This window comes from Alligator sinensis, unplaced genomic scaffold (assembly GCF_000455745.1).
Source record: "Alligator sinensis unplaced genomic scaffold, ASM45574v1 scaffold1092_1, whole genome shotgun sequence".
NCBI classification, from domain to species: Eukaryota; Metazoa; Chordata; order Crocodylia; family Alligatoridae; genus Alligator; species Alligator sinensis.
This window is the reverse complement of record NW_005842252.1, coordinates 903,821-926,089: the sequence shown is the minus strand read 5'-3', so window position 1 is coordinate 926,089 and position 22,269 is coordinate 903,821. Positions and strand designations below refer to the sequence as shown.

Sequence of the window (22,269 nt, the reverse complement as noted above, 5' to 3'; positions counted from 1 at the left end):
CGCCTGCATGACAGCTGTAGCGGTGGAGCATGGCTCGGCAGAGCGCCACGGGGCTCTGTGCACTATCTGGGAGCTGGGCCCGCTCTGGCTGAGCGCTGCCGGCCTCCAGGTGACTGCTGGAGCCACCCCAGCTCCGGGACACTGCGCTGTGCCCTGTCAAGCCACGCTGCACCTGTGTGATATGACAGGGGGGGGGGGGGAATCCCTGCTGCCCTGTGCTGCCTGGGGGTCTCTGCCATGAGCCCCCAGAGGCCCCAATCGCTGATGCTGCAGCCAGTGAATGCAGGACTTTTTTTAAATGCCAGGATGCTGGGGCTGGGGGAGTAGGCAGGGGGTGGGGCCCTGCTCACTGCCGCCACATCCCTGCGGCCAACACTGCCGCCGCCGCCTGTTCGATTCAGAGGAGGTTCGGCCCGATTCAGCAGCTGAATCAAAACAGGACGATGATTCGAATCACCTAATTGAATCACTGTGTCTCCGAATCGACTGAATCCAAAGCTGAATCAAATACTTGCTGCTCCTGCAGAGAGGGAGATAAATGTGGAAATTTCCATTTGTGTACAAGAAAAACCTGTTTCATAAAATGTGTGTATATCTATATGAACAGTCCATTTTCCGACCAAGCAGCTGCTACCCAGATGACCATCACTGGATGCAGTGAAGCAATTTAAGAATGAGGAAGTGGGCTGGATGTATATCTGAAACCGCTATTCCACTCTGAAATTCTAAATCTTAAAAAGCATTACAGCTCTTGGCTTTTGTATAATGTTTTGGCCAAGAGGAGAGGCAAATTCTTGGAGTAGAGATGCTTCCTGTCTGCTTGCCTCATAGTTGGACTTTTTCATATACTGAAATTCACATACATATCAGGTTCAATTTACTTTTCCTGAAAATTGAGAGGAATATTTGGGCATGGGTTTTTTTTCTGCAAATGAAAAGCCACAAAATGATGAAACATTTATATTGGCCAGGTTTGTTTGTTTTTCCCCCCAGAGTGGGTGATTTGAAAAGCTGCTTCTGAGAGGTCTTACAAATGCCTATTTTTTTGTAAAGTAATTGAGCCCCTTTCCTCAGGAAATCAGGCTATTTTAAAGTTTTTCAAGTTTTAAATGCCAAAGATCCCTAAATTAATGGGATCTGAAAATCTTTGCAATTTGGTTACTGGAACAATACCTGTGAATAATCCTATCTGTAAGTGAGTTCTATCAGCATAGGTATATTTATAATTTAGAGTATTGCCATAGTTATTGCACAGTATCAGCATCCCTTTCTCCACAAATAAGATGAGCTTTGTTGTTCATAAATGGAATCCAGGCCAGTGGGCGGTGTTTGCCATTTTTGATTGTTTTTTATTCATCGTAGGTAGTGACTATACATGGCTTAGTAACATCTCTTAAATTTTAAGCCATGTGGCTGATCCTTAACTGAAAATAAAGCATATTGCCTTATTTGGCTTCACATACTCCATATATCCTTCTGTGTGGGATTACATTTAGAGGCAGATCATGAAAGCCTTTGTTGTGAATTTGTGTAAGCATTCAACATAAAGAAATGAGTTATCTGTACTGAGGCTCTTTTCTCGCAACCTCTCTCCCATTCTGGAGAAAATTCAAATGCCTTTATATGGAATGTAGCTGCTGCTTCCTGTAAATGTTTATAAGATGTTATTAAAAACATATGTCCTCTCTTCCCACAGACCTTGTTTAGAAAGCTTGCTGCAAGCATGTTGTTTTAGCTTTGCTTGCAAGAAACAGCATCTGTTGTACTAAAAATGGTAGTTTTATACAAATGTTTTTATCACTTCCTTTTGTAAGACCCGATAGAATTGGAAGCTGTGTTTGCATTGGCTCTTTCCTTTGACAAAGAGTTAGCAGTAGTTGTTCGTGCCAACCTCTAGAGACTTTCCTTATTGAAACCAAACTGCTTATAGTTAATGTAATAACAGCTACTTTTGTCATGTACTTTTTTTAAGTCTTGGATTTAGTTAAGTGCTCATGGAAGTACAGACAGGGAGGATGAAGAAACCACCCCTAAGCCTCTCTCAATGTATATGGATGCTTTATTATCTAAGGAGGACTCCTGTCATTCCCATCCTTGACCTCTCTGAGCAGACTTTGACAACAGAGATAAACAAAGAAATTTATTTACTAGGCCACACATTTGCTGTTCACACACAAGCATAGTTTTTTTTAAATTTCAGCCTTACTGTGCACATCTCTTAAGGCCAGCATGTTGTCCCTATGACTCTGATGTGGAGGAGGCTGAGATCATCCAACTCCTGTTTGTTTCTGTCCTCGTGCAGGTGTGAAACCAGACTTATCTGGAATTAGTGCTTTAAATCACTGCACCTCCTACAAATACCTGTTCTTTTGTTCCTCATGAGAGCTCTTGAGGATTCCTCCTCCTCCTTTTCCATATTTTCAATCCAGTCTTCACATGGCTAGCGTTCTCTTAGCTTTGGATAGACTGTTAATGAGCTTTCCTTCTGAGCTCGTCTGTGGTGCCTCCCCAGAAGGAGTTGGTGAGGACTGACCAAGGTTTTCTTAAGCCAGAGGCTGAGTGGGCTCTTAAGCCCAGCATGGGCTTTAGTCACGCTTTCCTCCGGCAGAATAAAACATGGTGTGGTTACAGGAATCATAATTTTAAAATTATTTTGGTATTCTGTAATTAGAGACTGTGAAATCCTTAATAAAGAGTAGCAAAGGGTATAAATGATGTAACAATTGCATTGTTATCATGTGATACTGTATGAGCTGTTATGTTTGTATGATTTAGTAGTGGTACCACTTGAACACTGCTTCATTCAGGGCCACTGCTAATTTGAGTTAGCTCACTTTATATTTACAGAATTATGCAGCTATAACAGGGACAGCATAACAGCTGCAGCATGCTCCCAAGCAGCAGCTTCCCTCCCCCGTTTAAAGTGGCTAAAACATATGTTTGTCCATGCCCTCTTAGAAAAAGATTTGGAAAAGGGAATCAAACAAGCATCTTGCCCCTTCACAGATGCAGTGAATACTATCATACACCCATAACGTGCATTTGTCAGTTGATCTAGTCTAGGGCTTCCCCAAACATGGTTTGTGAGCTTTTTGGAAGTAGTACACATGGGTATGGTGGTCTGTTCCTTTTAAGGAATAATAGGATCCAGGAAGTAGCCAAAATCTGTTCTATGATGTGTTCCCCTTTAAGGGAAACTGGTATTTTCAGTTTCAGCAGAAGCAAGGGGGGAGGAGGAGGAGCAGGGAATGGAGCCAAGTACTATTCAGGTATCTACCGTCCTAATTTGCAACCATTTACCTGTTACGTTACTCCCAAAGGAGAGGAGAGAAGGAAAGTGCATATAGCTGGATTGGAGAATTTAATGGGAATGTTGAGTCGAGAGAGGTTCCGAAGTACGGGAACTGGAAACAAAAGGGAAACTTAGTGACCTGGGAACCCGTTTGGATCATGATACAGATGCAGCAAAGATGGCTAAGGGCCCTTGAACCAGGTGAAAGGAGTGAGTGAATTCAAGAACTAGAGATACTTGGAGGACATAGAAAGCTTACACAAATTGTAGCACACTGCCAAGAAGGAGGGCTTTAGAGTCTCTTAGCTTAGTGGGAGGGGGTGCAGGGGGGAGCACAGGAAGGGAAGTATTGTGAGTTCGGGCACCAATGCAGACTCTTTAGATCAGAGCTTTCCAAACTTTTCATGTTGGTGACACACTTTTTAGACATGCATCATTTCGTGACACAGTAATTCAGTTCCGGGGGAGGGGCCAAGGGAAGCAGACGCGAGTAAGGGAGCTCCGCGGTGCCCTTCCGCAAAATTTTCTGCATTTCGCGCGACACACCTACACACTGCCGCCGACACACTAATGTGTCGCGGCACACAGTTTGGAAAGCTCTGATTTAGAGTCTCCAGGAGTTGGCAGTGCTTGCTGTCTCAGAGGGAGCTAGTGACAAATATGGAAGACTTGGAGCTGAAGCTGTCTGGTGCTCTGAAAAAGACTCATTTTCCAGTAAGACTCCCCCATCTTTTTTCCCTTCTTTGCCCTCTAACACACATACACTTGTCCGTTCCCAAAGCCTCTGCATTTTACCCAGAATGTCTGCTTTCAGCCTAACCTTAGCAGCTTCTGACTTCAAGGCCCCTGCTACATGTTATATATTACAGAATTAACTAGTTAATTCACATGCAAAGTAATTATAACATGATAAAAATGACTATCTGGGTATAAAAAGGGCCAACCCACTATAAAGCTAGCATTTGAAAATGTGTAACAACTGTTACCACTGGTTTCTCTCCAACTTAAATTTGAACATGTAGCACGACTCTATCACTCAGACTACCCCTGCCAAACTCCATCTTCCCATTATTTTCACCCAGGCAGGTGTCCAGCAGCCAGATTAGAACATGATTTCACTCTGAGTCCATAAACACTGAGGCCTGTTAAGGCCTAAAATATGCCGGCAGAAAAAAAGCAGAACTTTGTGGTACTTGAAACTTTTTTAAAGAGGAAGATACAAGAGCCAGTCAAGTTTAGAAACTGGTGATACAGACTTTCAGATACAAGCTAGTGGACATCAGTGTTGCCTGTAGAATAACTGCAAGTATTTAGTCTCCTAAATTAGGTCTGCTCTGATGCTGTCATTCATGGACTATTGGGTGGTAGTCTGTGTATGGAGAGCTACACAGTCGCATAGTGTTAGCATTCCTTCTCCTCTGCAGCTTGTTATTGGAGCTTGAAACAGCAGGAGACCAGTCTAGAGCCTCATGTTAAAGGTTAGATCAATTTTACAAAGATACTTAGGCAACCAGAGATTAGGTTCCTCTTTAGGCTCTACAAGAAGCCTGTACCCATCTGTAGGTTCCTAAATAACTCTGTAATTGCATCCCACAGTTCCATAAGGGAGAGAGGAGATGATGCAGGGAGTGAATCCAGAATCATTGTTGGGGCTGCAGTTCCACCAATGCTGGATGAGATATGTACAAACAAGAAGGGAATGAAGAAGGTAGGCAATACACCCTGGAAATGGTGGGGGAGGGAAGGCAATAAGGTGGCCTGGAAACAGGATGGGAAAAGGAAGCAAGTAACAGTAGAATATGTGCATAGGGGGAGAATGATAAGGCTGCAGAGAATAGGGAGGAGAATGGGATCAAATAGTAGGGAGTCATACGTTATGAAGCAATACAGCCACAGGATCCAGTGAAATGCAGCTCCTAATTCTATTGGGTGAGCACAGAACAAGCAAAAGTAGAGTGTACAGTGTGAATAGCTTTTTAAAAAAAATCCTGATTATGTTACAGATGGTTCAAATGTAATACTTCGCCATATAAACAGTGGGTTGTAGTGTTCAAAAGTAAAATGCCATGAAAGGCCGCATAATTGCAAACAAGAGTGCAGGTGGGCTCTATGTAGTCCACACTGTGCACAAGTGTGGGACACACACATTAAGTTTTGAAATCCTCTTTGCCTTTGTGCACAGTAAAATCTCTATGACAGTGTCACAAAGAAAGGAGTTGAATGTAGGTTCATAGCACTTTCCTTGCCATTGAAGACTTCTATGTAAGCACATGATTGTGAATCAGAATGCCATTGCAGGTGCAAAGCTAATGACACCGTAAGAGGAAGTGTTCTGGAAAAAAGCCAAATTTCTGTGTTGTTATGACTTCTGAGATTTTCCTTTTCCTATATTTTGAACTATAGGAAACAACAAAATAAAGCAAGAAATCACACACATAGATCAGTCAAAATGCAGTCTGCAGCATGTCTTCCCTTATAAAGAACTGTAATTCTTAAAAAAAAATTACCCTCAGAGCTTGGGCTGTATTAAATTTAATGACACAGGTTGTTTGTTTTTTTTAATGAAAACTGGTGTTTGCAACTTATTTTTGACTCCTTTATTTTGGACTTGTTGCTGAAAGACATATATTGCAGGAGGAAAATATTGCCTGAAAAAATATTTTCAGTTTAAGGTAAAATCCATCTCAAATCTTTATGTTTGCGTAATGATTCTGGAATGGGATTTCAGGTCAGGCTAGGTTAAGAAACAACATGCTAATGATTTCATTTGTGAGAAAATGTTAAACTTATTCTGTGACAATAAGCATGTCTGTGCCATTTGGAGTCCAGAGGTGAGTCTAGGAGGTAGCTGTCAAGAGAGGAGTGACAAAACATCCATGGTCCTAGTATACCCCTTAGCAAAGAGGGTGAGAGTTGACAGGATTGAAGGATCCAGACAGAGGTGGGCTGTTCATTTCTGGCTTGCATTCACTTCCTTCTGAAACCCATCATCACGTGCTCTTCCATGGAAGGATGCCCTGCAGAAGACATGCATTCTCCTTCGTGCTCTGCCTCTTTCTTGCACAGTTGGATCTCATTAATTCTGCTGCCAGGTGGTCTGCACCTGTGGAGGAAATGGTAGAATTTGCTCATCATTGCAAAGAAATAGTACCCCTTTTGAGAATACTTGACACTTACTGCTTATTACATTTACCCTTCTTGTACCTAATGGGCCAAATCCAGAGGTAATGTGTGCTATGATCCTTATTTACTTTTTTTTAGGTTTTCTTTCCTACATCAGGCATGTCTCTTCTTTAACGTGCTAATTTAATTTTATTCCTTAATCGGAAAGGCCTGATGCAGTTGCTGGAAAATAAATCTTACAAAGAAATCTGTGTATCATATGAGGTACCTACTAAAATGGGAGAGGATATAAATACAGATTTTTCTTCTCCTTTTGTCATTAAGGCGGTCTTTTTATTTATTGGCCTTTTGGGTCTTAATTATTAAAGATCAGGAGGCAGCTGGTTTACTTATTTAGTGTGGTGGTGATATCATAAAATAGCAACTACGAGTAGCTGATATAAGACTATGAGATTCCCTGATGAGTTTGAAAATATTGAATGAAATCAAATTGCTTGCAAATATTTTACAAGCCTTAAAAACAGATGTGACCAAAATTATGAGCAAAAATGTGATACTTTTTTTTTTTTAATACCTACAGATATTGATGATGTCCGGAAGCACAAGCCAGGTTATCTTGAAGCTACAGTTGACTGGTTCCGATTATATAAGGTCCCAGACGGAAAACCGGAAAATCAGTTTGCTTTTAATGGAGAGTTTAAGGACAAGGTGACTTAAAGATGCATCTTGGTAGCCTGTGTGTTTTATGAATGATATATCATAGAATTTTTGGAGTTGCCTACCAGGAAGTGAGAATGCTGTTTGTGGAGCTCATAATGGAATAATGCTGTGTCAGTGGTCTTTAAATATAGTAGATAGAGTTAGGGATTTATCATCAAACTTTGTAACTGTATTTGCTTACTTTTTTCTTATTTTTGCAAGATGAAAATCTTAATCCATATAGCAGGGAGAATTTTGAAAAGGTCTTATCTTTTATAAATGTAGGTGACTAACCAATGTTGCAAATTTCATTATAACCCAAGGAAATATTTTTTTAAACACGTGTAAAACATTAAGTTACACTGTAAGGGCGTTCTATACACGCATATTATTTTGGAGGATTGGAACCATATTTTTAATTATTTTTGTCCTAGTAAACAAGATGGTGAATACATTTTTCTTTTAAATCTAGGCTGTTGTTTTTTCTTGACATATTTGCAAGGCTGTATATTTCAAAAGAAGAAATATGTTACATGTTTTTTCATACTTGGTAGCTGCCCAAAGTTTAATTTATTTATTTTTTGTTAATTTTGAGTAAAAATATTTCAGCATTTTTTTACTTGAAGGCTGAAAAAATATTCCTGTTTTTAGGGGGGAAAATTCCTATGAGTTAACTATTTGTTTTTAAAATGGCCAGTGTTTGAAAGGATGACAAGCTGGGAAATAGTACACTCTAAAGATGCTGTGTGAACTTTTCCAGAGAAAATATGGCTTTATTGATATTTTAAAAATTACTTACCAGGAACATCTGGTAGAGCAGCAATTCTCAATCATATTAGACTTAAGGCACCTTTTGGAAAATTCTAGTTCTTAGTTTTCATGTGTTTTTTACTACAGAAAAATGATAGAGCAATACTTCTGTTGCAAAGAACTCAGACAAACTACAGCAGGTCATAAGGTTTTTATGCTATAAATTCCAATTTGAAATCTCTGGCTTTATCCTGTGCATCATGTTTGCACACCTCTCATCACTGGCATTGTGCATCACCCTTGGAAGGATCTCAAGGCACCTGAGGGTGGGCATCCTGGTTAAGAATCACTGTTGTAGAGTTTTTTTCTAAGAATTATACACACTGGCCTCTATGTAAGTTAGTTAGTTTAGTTTTGCAACAAGCTGTGTGAGCTCTAAAATTCCTTTAACTGATGCAGACAACTTCCTAGGTTCCTGTGGTTAAAACATTTCCTTCTCCTGCTCTTCTCACTAAAAATATATTTTAGCTTAGTGAATATGTTTAGAAAGCTGCAAGGCTCAATCAAAAGTTCTACTCCAAGCTCTCCCATTGACTGCCCTTCTGAATATTCTGCATTTTGCAGTTCTTACCTGGTAAGGCATGAACAAGGCTGTGGCCAAAATTGTTGGAGACCAGGGTTATAATATTCCCTAAATACCTTAGCCTACACACAGTATTTTGAAGCAGTATGGATATACCTCAGGCAATCGTAAAGTAGGGAAATGGCAATTTAATGCTAAACGTGCAACCTTAACTCTGACCTTAATGTGCAACCTTAACTCATACATTACAAAACAGTCTTTCATTACAGGGTCATGTATTATTTCTCATGTGACATGCAGCATTTCTTCTACTGTAGGCCCACATGTGACATCCTGAACTTTTAAAAATTTTTGTAGATGCACACAGATTTCATTTTTTTTTCATAGATTCTCCTGATTGTTTCTAGCTGCTTATCAAAAAGGGAATTTGGATATACTTGATGGGTAGTGAGGATTATTTTTGCTGTTGCGATGTATTATTTTAGGGGTCTCCTCTGAGGCCTCATTAAAGTTCTGGAAGTTGTACCATATGAAATTGCATTTTTAATAAACTAGTTCTTTGGGATTTTTAAAAATTTAATATCCTTTTAAATCATAAAACTTTTTTCTTGATATAAACTAGGAGTTTGCTATTGAAATTATTAAATCTACGCACGAATACTGGAAAGCTTTGCTTCATAAAAAGGCGGATGGAGGTGCTATAAAATGGTAAGTGTCCAGTATAAACTATCTTGGTTTATACTGTTTTCATTCTGATGGTATCCTCTATGCAGCATCTGTGTATGAACACTTAGATTTTTGTTTTGAAGTGACAGTTGCATTTTTGTTTTTACAGAACTCAAATGCATAATTGTTTGTATAGTAACTGTACATAAAAAAGATATTGATTACAGAAGTTATGTGAATGAGTTATAATGTAACTTTAGTGATAGCATCAAAAAACTTTTTGTAGTCTGTTAGTGTTTTAGTTTCTGCAAAATACTGATAATTTTGAATTTCTTTTAATGTATATTTCATAAATTTGTAATAATCCAGATGTAGTTGCTGAATACATTGCTAAAAAGACCTTTTTTCACTTTAAGTAAAAAGATAATTAGCATAGTGGTAGCCATTTATAATGATATAAAGCTGTACAGTGAAATTAAAAAAAAAATTAAAAATAAGGAATTTAGTTACAAAAACCAATGAAATATATACTGTATTTACTCAAATATAAAACAGGTTTTTTTCCTAAATCAGCAAAGCAGAGAAAAGCCCCTCATCTTACATTTGCATACAAGGGAACCACATTAAATATATTGCCTGTCTTTGAACTGCTGGTAAAAGCAGCGTGTACTCAGTAATGGGAACCAACTATGAAGTTAATTAAATGCACCCAGTGCTAAGCGCAACTATAAAGTATATGGCCTATATTGGGCAAATGTGCCGATGGGAACCTACCACAAGGATATGTTAGTGCAGCCTATCTGAGTAAGCCATATGGTACTGTCCATTGAGCACAGTTTCCCTTAGTGCCAAGTCTTTTCCAAGTCATGGTGAGCCACTACACTGCATGCATTGCAAATTCTTTATCACTCCCACAGCTAAGCTGCGCCTTTTCTTTCACATTTCCAATGATTCCTGTTTCTTCACTAGCTTTAAATGTGTGGCAAACCTCACCAAATGGAGCCCCAAAGTTTACCCAGAATCCCTCTGTCAGGCCATTTCTCAATCTGTCACATATGATTAGGGTGGCTCTGCCCTCCATGAGGTGAAATCAGACCAGATTGTCCTGCACCTCATCTGCATATAAAGTTTTGGAGGATCCCAGGACTCATGACAAGAATACCTGGTGCCAGTCATGAGGTGGGGGTTAATTAACACATGGATCCTTTGTGGAGGCTTTTTGGAGTACACACACATAATAAAAAGTGCTAAGTTGAGGGGTTACCATGGCTTGAGATCCTATTGACTGGTAGGGCCCAGCCCAATGAACTATATAGTAAATCATGAGCTTTTTGCCTTTGGATTAATATGCATAGTTTGTACTTTATATAAGTAGGTGCCAAACTGCTGCTTAAAAATATATTCATGGAGTATCTGTGCTAAAACTTGCAGCAGTTTCAAGAAAGATAAAATACATAATTTCTGGGTGAACTTAAGTCAATGGGTACTACGTGCAAATTGCTACAGCTATGTTTATTTCAAGGTAATTTTTTTCAAATTTGTTCCCTACTTCCATGTGTTCAGGGAGAGCAGGGTCTGATAGTAAGGGAGGGGAAAGAAGTTAGGGTGGGGGAGGGTAGAGGGCAAAGGGTCTACCTGACTCCCCAGATTTCTTTTCCCTGCTGTAGCAATGAGAGGGGGACAAATTGAAGACAAACCTCTAACAATTAGATTCTTTACCTGGAAAATTATATCACAATTATGAATTTTCCATAAATAGAATCTGTTTATTATGGGGGTTGTCATATAATCATGGTCATATTATATTTGAATAAATATGGTATTAGTTACGTCTCTTATTTTGTCATTAAACTCCCATTGTGTACTTATGATCAGCTGCTGTTCTGAAATGTCAACAAGCTGTCGCATAGATTCATACCTTTGAAATCCTTATTTTTCTGTACTCCTCAAAATGTTTTTTGGGTTGGGAACATGTCTGAGAGAGTCTCTATGACACAGTTCTAACAAATCATCTGCCCATTATTTATTCATTACCTTTAGTACTGTTATTATATTTAGATGTTTCAATAATACCTCAAGTCTTTACCTGCATGTAGACTGCATGTAGTATGTGCCTATGCATCTATACTGTAAACCAGTTCCTACCACAAAGAGCTTATTGGCTAATTTAAGGATGGCCTTTTTAAGTATTACCTCCCTTTTAGGGACAGGGTGACTGAGGTGCCTGAAGTCACACTGGAAGTCTATGACAGAGCCTAGAATTGAACCCAGTTCTTCCAGCCTCTGCCCTTCCTGCCCTACCCTTGTATAGGCCTGCCCTGAGAGGAAGCTGGATGTAATTTGGTGTGGAGGTGATTTCCTTAAGAGTTGGTCATTGGCCAGATGTGATCCTTGTTAAGTGACATTTTTTCTCATAATGAGAGTTTTGTTTAACATCCTTTGTTTAAATACAGTCTAAAAAATTGGTAAAACTAAAAACAAAAGCAAACAAAAAAGATGTATTGCTTTTTTATAATAGGTTGACTCTGTAGCTGTATCTGATGGTTTACATTGCAACTGCATGCCTCCCATTAACTTTGTAAAGAAAACTCAAGTGGAAAGGTGTACTGTACATCTCAGCGTAACTATGTTATTGTTTATTGGTCCGTACTTTGACCTAAAGCAATGGGCATCAAACCAGTGTGCAATCAACCCTTTATAATACCATATTTACTCAATTTCAGAGCAAGGGTAAGCAGTGGGGGTGGGAGGGTGGCATAAGGGAGAGAAGTTGCAGGGACAGGGGTCCAAGGCTGCAGGGGGGCAGAAGATGGGAGGTGGGGGCAGGAACAAGGTGGGGGGGGGGGGGGGGGGGGGCGGGGCAAGGGACAAGCTGCCTCCTCTCTTCCCCACTGCCTCCACACTACCTGCACCCTACCACCTGCCCCCCTACTGCCTGCCTTTCACAGTTCTCCCACTGCCTGCCCCCTTCCCCCCTCCCCACCACTTGACCCCCAGAGCCTGCTCCCCTTCTACTGCTTCCCTGCTGCAGTGGTGGTAGGGATGAATTTAAGATGAACATCCAATAATTAAATTCTATACATGGAAAATGATAAAATTTATAAATTTTCCATATATAGAATCTAATTATGGGGAGGGTCATCGTAAATTCAAGGTTGTCTTGGTTTCGGATAAATACAGTATGCTAAATGTCCCACTATTAAATAAAATCAACACAATAAAACAAAATGAAAGCATAGGCATAACGAATCGTTTAGCTCTTTGCCAGGACGTTGCATGGGATATGCCCAGTCCTATGACATGGCAGAGGGAGCTGGTACAACATAAATCACGGAGTGCAAAGATTCAGTTGGAATTCGTGAAGGGTGGATAGTGGCTGTAGTTCAGGCAAGCAGACATTGCAATGGAATACAGGCAGCACTGTACCTATAATGTGTGAGTTTTGCCAGTGCTTTTCTAGTACTGCTCTAACCAAATATGTTATGCAAAAGCGTAGGCAGAAGACCTGTTTAGATACCCATGGTCTTCTCTCATGTTTCCCTGAGAGACAAAACATTCTCTCCCTTCTGTAGAGCTGATTGTACAGCTCTGTATAGCAGCTGGACAACTTGGTAGCTGTGCTGTTGCACTACAAGAATACAAGATGGTATCCAGGCTCACTTTAATCATTTGAGGCATCTAAACTACATATTCACATACTTTAAAAATAATTAAAATAACAGCTTCAGCTTGAAGAATTGAATTACATGTAGATGACGGTATACAATTCAGATGAGACCTTAACAGCAAAATTCAGTCTCAGTGAAGGATGTGTCTCCATTGAACTTTGGTAGAATATCGTCCATTTATACCATCAGAGACCTTGGCCCATATTTTCTGTCCTCTCTGTGTAAACAGTTTTGTAAGGGCAGAAGCTTGTCCTCTGTCTTCAGTCAAATTTTCTCCTCTGCAGCCAGCATGTTGCACCCTCTGTCCCACAGTTGTCTGTGTGATGTGTCTGTCTCTTTCAAAACTTTGGGATCCTTTAAGGGCAGAAGCAATGTAGAATACTAAATGAATGAAGCAATAGCTCCCACTTCATCTTTGACAGCCTCATTTCTTGGTAGCCAGAAACTGTTGAGTTCTTTGCAGACCACAGTTATCACAGGCATGTTTTAGTTTTTTGAATGTTTCCAATAGTTAATAACCTCCTTATTAATTTTGTTTTCCAGCACAAATGTTCTGGTGTGTGGCAGCCCCTTCTGTTGCAGCGAAGAGGATGCCAGATTAATTGTACAATCAGTAAGGGCAACAAGCTTTGGATGCAACTTTTAATTTTTTTAAAAGTGTAAGGCAAGCAAAGGATCCAGAAATGCGGAATGAAAATAACATGGGCAAACAAGGTCGCTGCATGCTTCAATATAAAAGGAAGAGTACAAAGATTATGGGAGAAATGTTACCATTATAATATAAACCTTTTCACTGCAGTGTTCAAATTGTGTTTTCTGGCAGGTTCATTACCGTTTCACTGATTTTTTTTTTTCTATGGTGCTGTTTCTTTTGATACTGAATAGCAAGATGGACCGCTATTTGTATCTTAGCCTGCTGTCTTCCCAGTCTGCCCTGTTGCCATGAGTTACCACCCAGTGCTAAAACTGATTGACTAGCCTGACTGTACTCCCATAATCACTAAGGGTATCCTTTGTTTGCCTACTTGCATAATTAAATAGATCACTGTACAAGAAAGGGGGAAGTGCTTTTTTATTCATGCTTTTTTAAAGAATGGCTGTCTTATTCTGCAAATTAATGTAAAATTCAAACACAGAGGTTCCCTATTTGAACTAGAAGAATGTCTTGCAGGTTTGATGTTACCATGTGCAAAAGCCATTAGAGGAGAATTTATTCCATGTAAATAGTTTGTTTTTGAGACTAGAACCAAACCAGAGAAAAGGAAATATGAAGTGCCTAATTTTTTAAGTACACTTTCGCTGACACTTGTTTGTGCTGTTGCCATGGCTGCAGGAACACACTGGGTATTTTGCACATGCACACAGCTGTGTACGTGGCTGGCTAGTCATTAATGCATTCACTTGCCTCATTTTCACAATTAATGGCAATTGTGCAAGTGCAGGTGTCAGATGAGACCTTGGGCTTCTTTAAACCAAGGTTCAGAATACTCTCCTTTGTACTTTCAGAGGCTTCTTCCTCAGCTAACTCCATCTTTATTATTATTATTATTGTTCACTTTGAAGAAACAGGCTTACATCTTCAATGGCTTATACCAGTAATGAGATATCAATGAAGCATAAACTAGTGTCCTTACTGAGGTTCTGTTCAAATACTCCTATTTTGTTCAGCTACTGTGGTCTAATAGATTTTTCTGTAATGGGGGTCTATGGTAAGGCACCTGAGATAAGCAATTAAAAATGAACTCAGTGTTATCTGAGGATTAAACATAACAAGGTGCCGGTTTATTATATGGCTGTGTTTCCCCTATAGTCTACATGGAACTTAGTTTTTGTGCATCTAAAATTTAAACTAATAGTCTTAGGAATTTTGTATAGCAAGCAAATAAACCTTTGTTACTCACGAGAAAGTAAGCTAAAGCTTGAAGACATTTCAGAATCAAACTTTTTCCTAATCTGTTTGGTTACTTTTTGCATTCCAGATTTGAGTGTTTAGATGTATTTTAGCGCATGATAATTAGCAGGATTGTAAATTTTAGCGCAGACACTAAAGGAATGTTTATTTTAGTACTTACATTATTAATTCCCAGTCGTGTTTGCTGATAGTCACGTTTAACCATGGAAACATGTGGGTCCTGTGTGTCGGAGAAACTACAGTAATTTTTATTAACACATATTTAAAGTACAACTAGAAATTCAGGTTGTGACGCACACTAATTTTGAACTTAAAAGACTTTGAAATCTTTTATACTACACTGTTTGAATTTGAAAGATTCCAGGCAAATATTTGTTGAAAAATAACTCATTCTATATTTGGTTATTTGTTTTTACATTTCACTGGAAATCCTTCTCCAGGTTTTAAGATTTGTAAAACTTGGTGATTTCAAAAGCTACAATTCGAATTAGTGTTCCATCATAGTATCCTTATCAGTAATTTTTCCTATTCTCATTTTTATCTTTCTTTTTATTGCAGGCTTTCACTATTTCTTTGTGGCATTTCATTCTGTCAGAATAACCTAAAACTCTCCACAGATCCTGTTTCTTTGAATTTTTTTTTCTTTTAACATTTTTGTTTATCTAGGATAGATCAGTTATTCCACATATATTTATCCGCAAGTAAAATTCACAGTATATTTTAAGTAGTATTTTTAATGTGCACAATTTCTAATCAAACACAACTTGAAATAAAAAACAGTATTGCTTTTAAGACTGTCTAGAAAGAAAAAAATGGAATTCTAGAGGTGATGCAGGTACTGTTTCCAATGTGCTGCATGGCCTAATTAGTTTCTCAATCATTCAGCTCTGGCAAGTTGAAACTGATGGTATTTAGGGGTTGGCTGCAGAATCTTAATGTCTGTGGTGTTTCCAGCATTAGCTACGTGTACCTGATCATTTTAAAAAAAGTTAGAACTACAAAGAATCATTTTCCTTATTATTTTTCTTTCTTTCCATTTGCTTCCAGAAAGGAACGCAGATACTATATGATAGAGTGCAGGGGTTCTCAACCCCCAGCCTGCAGGCTATATCCAGTCTCCAGGGTTGTGTCCTGCAGTGCACAGGGCTCCCCACAGGTCTGAAAATTTGGCAGCAGAGAAGTGGTGGCACTACTCCCCTTCTGCCAAATTTTCAGATCTTTGGGGAGCCCTGTGGGCTAGACAGTGTGGCCCTGGGTGCTAGATTAGCCACATGGGGCCAGGTGAGGGTGGCATGAAGCCTGATCCCAGTTTATGGGGCCTCAGCGCCCAATCCTGGCATGTGGGGCCAGGTGGGGTGACATGGGACCCCAGGGCCAAATCCTGGCACATGAGGCTGTGAAGGGTTGGCATCCCAGGGCCCGATTTGGTGTGTGGAAACAGTGCCTCAAGGACCAGTCCTAGGATATGGGGCCATGTGTGGGTGATATGGGCCCTAAGACCTGATTCTGGTGCACAGTGCTGGATGGTGAGATGGGCCCCAAGGCCCAATCCCAGCACATGGGCCTGGATCCCAGAATACAGGGCTGAGCAGGGGCAACTGGGGGCTATAGAGCCTGAGTCGGGGCCAAGGCTTTGTGGGGTCCATTCCTGGCACACAGGGTCCTATCCATCCTGTGAACTGGCCCCGACACACTCATCTGGCTCCCAGGGCCAATAGTTTGAGCACCACTGATGCACTGGAATCTTGACTTAGAGGTCGAATGAGTTGTGCTTCAGAAGAACTTGTCATACTGAGTTCACTCTCCCTTTCAGCACCTACTCTCTGCCCCTTTGTGGTACAGGATACTTGGCAAGGTGGACCTATGGTCTGATGCAGTAAATAGCAGTTCTTATGTTCTTATTCCTGAGTCACTCGCACTAGTTTTGAGTGTCTGCCCATGCTCCTAGTCCCTAACCCATACCGAATTTACAACTAGAAGATTTTTGTATTGTGTCTTGTATTCTCATAAGGTAGGCTGAGTACACAAATAGAGGGCATGCAGTACCGTTATAAGTCTTGAGGGTTTTTTTATCGAATATTGCCACCTACTCCATGCCTCAGAACAAATGTTAAAGTCCTTACCGCTAGTGAGTCCTGGATATACAATTGTTTATACGTAGATTAGTTTCCAGTATCCTTATTCCTTACTGGGTACCCTCTAATTGCACAAGTAGCCTCAATGACCTTCAGCATTATTTAGAAGTGTCAAAGATCCAGCCTGCAGTGCCATGGCATCCAGTCCACAGGGCTTGGAGTGGTATAAATGAGGGCAGGGCCTGTCAGTGAAATCTGGGGTATAGGACCTTGTTAGGTACGCTGATAGTAGGGCAAGTGGTGGTTGCGTTAACCCCCACTGCTTCCTAATGATGCTTGCCTTACCACTGGAGGTAGATCTTGCAGCCCAAGAGCACTGTGGTCCAGGGATCCAGCAAGTTTGACACTCCTGATTTAGGGTATTGGATTCTAGCAACTTCTTCAGTTTTTGTAAAAGCTGTGTTTGGGAACCAAACAACTAGTCAATATTGGGGAATTTTTGTACTGTGATTGCCCTTTAAGGTGTATTCGTAGGTGGTTTCTGTCCCTCTCTGAAGTAGCGGACATGAACTACCAGAAACGGGTATGTTTCTAGTTTCTGTCGAGGGTTTATTTTTGTTGAGCATTCCTTCAAACTCAGCTTCACCCTTCTCTGTTGTGTCTCCTTAGTTTCAGGACAGTTCCACTTGTGTTAATGTAAATCAGGAATAATTTTACTGCTGTTGATAAGGTTCTGAATCTAAAATTGGTACAGTGCAATCAGCAGAGGTCCTCTATAGAGCTATAGAACATTTTAAATATCTAGTATTACCCTGGCATCCAGTAGCGAGACCCACACCAGAGTTGTTAACACTCCATAACAGTGGAAGGTGCTGGTGCTTCCTGATTTCTTAAAATTATATTATCTTTTTCTCAGCTCCAGTGTTGGTTCATGCTGAGAATTAGACTGGGTTGGAATGGAACTTGTAGCTGACTGTCAGGGCTAAAACGTACTGTTTACTTCAGCCTTTTTAAGTGTTGCCATCTGTTAGACTGACGAGGACAGCCAAACCTTTGTTTAACATTAATCCCAAGAACCGATTGCTCATTCAGTCTACAAGGAAGCTTGCTTAAAAACTTTTTTTTTGCAGCTGGAAAACCTCCAAGAAGAACTATATATGTTTTGTAGAGCAGTGTTTCTCAGACATATTGCATCTTTCTTCCCCTATAGTGCTGGAAAGAAAATGTGCAAGAAAAGACTTTGTTGGTAGACATATCTTTTGAAAGAGAGGAAAATTATTATCATCCTCCTGAGAACGTGTAAAAAGCAAGCGAATGGTGCATTTTCTGTCATGTTTATAATAATGCAAAGTTGGACTGAGAAACTCTTTAACCGGCTTTTTTTTTTTTTTTTTTTTACTGAGACATTTCCACTTAGGCAGGATTGTCTGTTTGGTAGCTAGCATGAAACAAAAGGTTCTTTTTTCTCAGTCTCCAGTGAAAAGGATTATGTAGTAAAGAGAGCGTCCATTTCTTTGCGTTGGGCTTGCTTTCACTATTTCTGGGTAAAGTGACGTTTTTGCTACCAGGCCCAAATTCAGTTTCTTTCTGAGACACTGGGTTCCAGAGCAGAACTGTTAGATGCCCAGCCTGCTGTAACATATTTATGTGGCTGGCATGGTACAAACACAGATTTTGGAAAAAAAAAAAAAGTCTTCAACACTTGTTGAAAAGTGACATGAAGACTCTGCTGCAGACTAGGTTCTTTGGGTAAATCTGATATCTTTTATTAGACCAACTCAAATAGTTGGAGAAATTTCCAACTTTTTGAGTTGGTCTAATAAAAGATATTAGACCAACTCAAATAGCTTAAAAAAATTTCCAACTATTTGAGTTGGTCTAATAAAAGATATCGGATTTACTCAAAGAACCCAGTCTGCTTGTGTCCTTAGACCAGAATGGCTACAACCTACCCCCCTGACTGCTGCAGGCTTTCTGCATGACCTTGGGCAAGTCAGTCTCTCTGAATTCTCCCTGTATAACGGAAATAACAGTACTGCTTTTGCCTATTCCAGCTTGCTTTATCTCTTTAGATCATTGATTCTCAACCAGGGTGCTAGGGCACCTTGGAGTGCCGCAAGATCTTTTGAAGGGTGTCATGAGCTGCAAAGAGATAAATGCAGGCTCAGGCTCTTTCCTGCCTGGCTTTTCCCCCACTCCCACTACCTGGCCTCTCTACAAGGAGATTAGCACTGTAATAAATAAATTAACTTTTGAAATAGGGTGCTGATCAATTCACAAAAGTTATGAGTCTGAAACGATTGAGAACTACTGCTTTTAAATGGCAATAACTGTCTCTTGCTGTGTATTTGCATAGCATCTAGTACCATGGGATTCTGACCTTAGTACCTCTAGAGCGGTGGTTCTCAACCTTTTTAGGCTCAAAGCACCCCTGGGTACTTTTGAAGCAGCCCTTGGAAAATGCCACCTCTTAGCTTTTACCCCTTTTTGACTACAGAAAAATAACAGCAGTTTTTCTTTTGCAAAGAATTCAGAAAGACCACAACTATGGATTTCTATTTGAAATTTCTGGGTTTATCATGTGAATCATGTTTGTAAATCTAACAGTGCCAACATTGTGTGGTATCTCATGGCAGCCTTGAAAGGATCTTGAGGCACCCAGGCTGCTATGACACTCTGGTTGAGAATCACTGTTCTACAGAGTTACTAAAATATTAATAACAAGTAAGGCTTCCTAACCCTTACAATTGGAAAGAAACATTTTAAGTTTGAATGGAGTGTGAATGATGTAGTTCTGCTTTTTTGAGGCTGCTGACGGCTGTAAGTTCTGTCTCTAAGGCTGTGTCTTCTCTGCAGTTAGCCCAAACAATTGCCACCTGTTTCCAGGCCCTCCGTTTAGCCTAGTCTGACAGTGAGCATTATAGTAGTGTTGTAGCCATGATGGTCCAGGAATTATGCAAGAGGTAAAGATTTTTTGGGTGTGATAACTTTTATTGGACCAATTTGGGATAAAGTTAGACAAGATTTCGAATGCAAGGCCTTCTTCGGGTCTGAGAAAGAAAGCAAGCACGGTGACTTTTAAGAACAGTGGGCTGAGCTGTGAAATTGGAGGGGGGACAAATTTCCAGAGGTAGCAGACAAGCAATTTATCACAACATCCCCTAATCCCACTCTGAAGTATCTGTATTCTCCAAAGGCCTGACCTTCTGCCCAGAGAAAATAAACTGACAAGATACTAATATTTGAAGAATTAGAAGAATTCTTCTCCAGACTTTGCCTGAAAGAATACTTCCAGATTCCAGACCAGGACACAACCACCTCTGAAAACCCTCTTGCCAACAACTGAAAAAACAGACCATAATAAAACATCAGACTGGATGTATCTCAGCAGATGCAGCCACACACTGAACAACTGTTTCAGGAAGCTAACAGCAAATTTCTTGACAAAAGCCAGGACTACAACAACCTTTCTCCAACACCCGGATTTGCTCTGGAATTGAAAAATATTGTTGAATCTTTTTCACACCAGCTTCAGGAAAATCTAGTTTCACTTATCCTCAACTCAACTATCCCCAGGAACTTTCTATATGCTCCCAAAGATTCACAAGGTAATGCTAACACACCCATCATATTCAACTCTGGTACCTTCAAACAGCAAGATCCTACAAACACAAGATTGTTCCTCAGCAGAACCCAGAACATCAGTTACCTCCCTGAGAATACCAGACTTCCATCCACATCCCACAGCATGAAGGTACAGTTGCCTGCCTGAAATATCTACAAGAATATGAAGTATGCTTGGATATGTAACGGTATGTTTCACAAATCATCCACTGCACCCTCACCCATAACAGCTTCACTTGCAACAATGTACTTCCTCCAAACCATGGGTGCAGCGGTGTGCAGAAAGATGGCCTTCAATATATCAGTCGTTTCATAAGCCACCTGGAGGAGGAATTTCTAGAAAACCACACTGTCAAATCTGCACTTTTTCTGAATTACGTAGATGATATTTATCATCTTGGCTGAATATGTGGACTCGCTTATTGACTTCCACAATTTTCACTCCTCCATCAAACTGTCTGAAATACGCCTACACAAGCATCATATTTCTAGACACCATGATCCTCATTCAGGATGTCATCCTACAGACTACCATATACAGAAACCCACAGACCACCATACTTATGCCACAAAACCAGGAATCATTCCAAATGTGCCAAAAAAGCTGTAATCTACAGCTGGGCCATCCGATACCACTGCATTTGCTCTGAGGAGAACACTTGGGTTTTCCACTTGACCTGCCTTTAATCTGCCTTCATACAGCAAGGGCACTCCGATAGAGAAATAGACTGAATCTTTGAAAGTCACCCAAATACTCCACAGTAACCTGTTACAATAAAAAAAGAAACCCGCCTGTGACTGATGGTCACCTACCACCCAACACTGCAACCAATAAGAAGAATCAACAAAAAAGCTACACAAAAATACTCCACAAAAATCAGACCTTGAGATAAATATTTCTAGCTGCTCTGCTTCTGGCTTTCAGACAGCCCCCTAACCTTGCCCATCTGGTCATCTTAAAGCTCAACAGATATCAACTGGGACACAGCCTTGCCTTAACAATAGATACTTAATCTGTCAACACACCTCCACTGCTAGACCTCTGACAATGAATCCATCAGAATCTGTGGATCCTACCATGCCTGTCCTAATATCTGATGCAGTGCACCAAATGCCTTCGTGATAACTACATGAGTGAAGCTAAACAGCAACTACGCATTTGAAAGAACTATCACAGAAAAAAATATAAAGGTCAGAGATGCAGATTGTGCGGGCTGGGAGCAGTCCGAGGCCCTCGGGGGTTTTTTCACGTGGCGGGCTGTGGCCAGCAGTCCGGACACGCCAGGTCGGGGAAGACAGGCGGCACGCTAGAATTAGGCACGGACGCTTAGTGGTTGTTTAAGATTGTTTACTTACAGCGTAGATGGTCGCGGTGTAGGCTGGAAAGACTTCCAGGAAAAGCTTCGCTTAAGTCCCAGTTTCAAGGACTCGGACCCGGGTAGAGCTCTGGATTTACTCACACGAAGTTTGCTAGGCTCTCTGGAACTTGCGCGCAGGGAAGGGGTTCGTTGAGGGATCGTTCGGTGACGGGGAGAGGCCAGAGGTTGATCAGACCTCTATAGCCAGCTCTAAGGCACACGCATTGGGTCCGATAGGCTCCGCAGCGCGCCTAGGGTTCTCAAGATGTTTATGGAGTCCCCCCTTGCAGGGTTATTCTCCGGAGATCTCCAACTTGGGCGGAAACCACTCAAGCCTCTTATACGGCTAGCAAGCCAATCGCTAGCTGCCACGTAGGAATAATTTAGAACTGACCAATGGTGGGGCACGAATCTGAATACAAATGGCGGGAACTCCTTGCAACGTGCATTTCTATGTTGCAATGAAGAAATGCACCCTGCAAAGAAAGCTACAAGTGGCGGGAAATAATTTAGCAGTGC

The 22,269-nt window shown here is 40.6% G+C and overlaps 1 protein-coding gene across 1 annotated transcript in view; it reads left to right on the top strand.

The window, feature by feature from the left end:
• PPA2 (pyrophosphatase (inorganic) 2) overlaps window positions 1–22,269 on the top strand; it is a gene marked incomplete at its 5' end in the record, with an annotated part of 68,932 nt that overhangs the window by 36,548 nt on the left and 10,115 nt on the right. Inside the window, 3 exons of the mRNA XM_006027575.3 lie at window positions 6,996–7,123; window positions 9,070–9,155; window positions 13,325–13,394. Of these exons, the coding sequence (XP_006027637.1) occupies window positions 6,996–7,123; window positions 9,070–9,155; window positions 13,325–13,394 (284 nt within the window). The remainder of the gene's footprint in view (window positions 1–6,995; window positions 7,124–9,069; window positions 9,156–13,324; window positions 13,395–22,269) is intronic.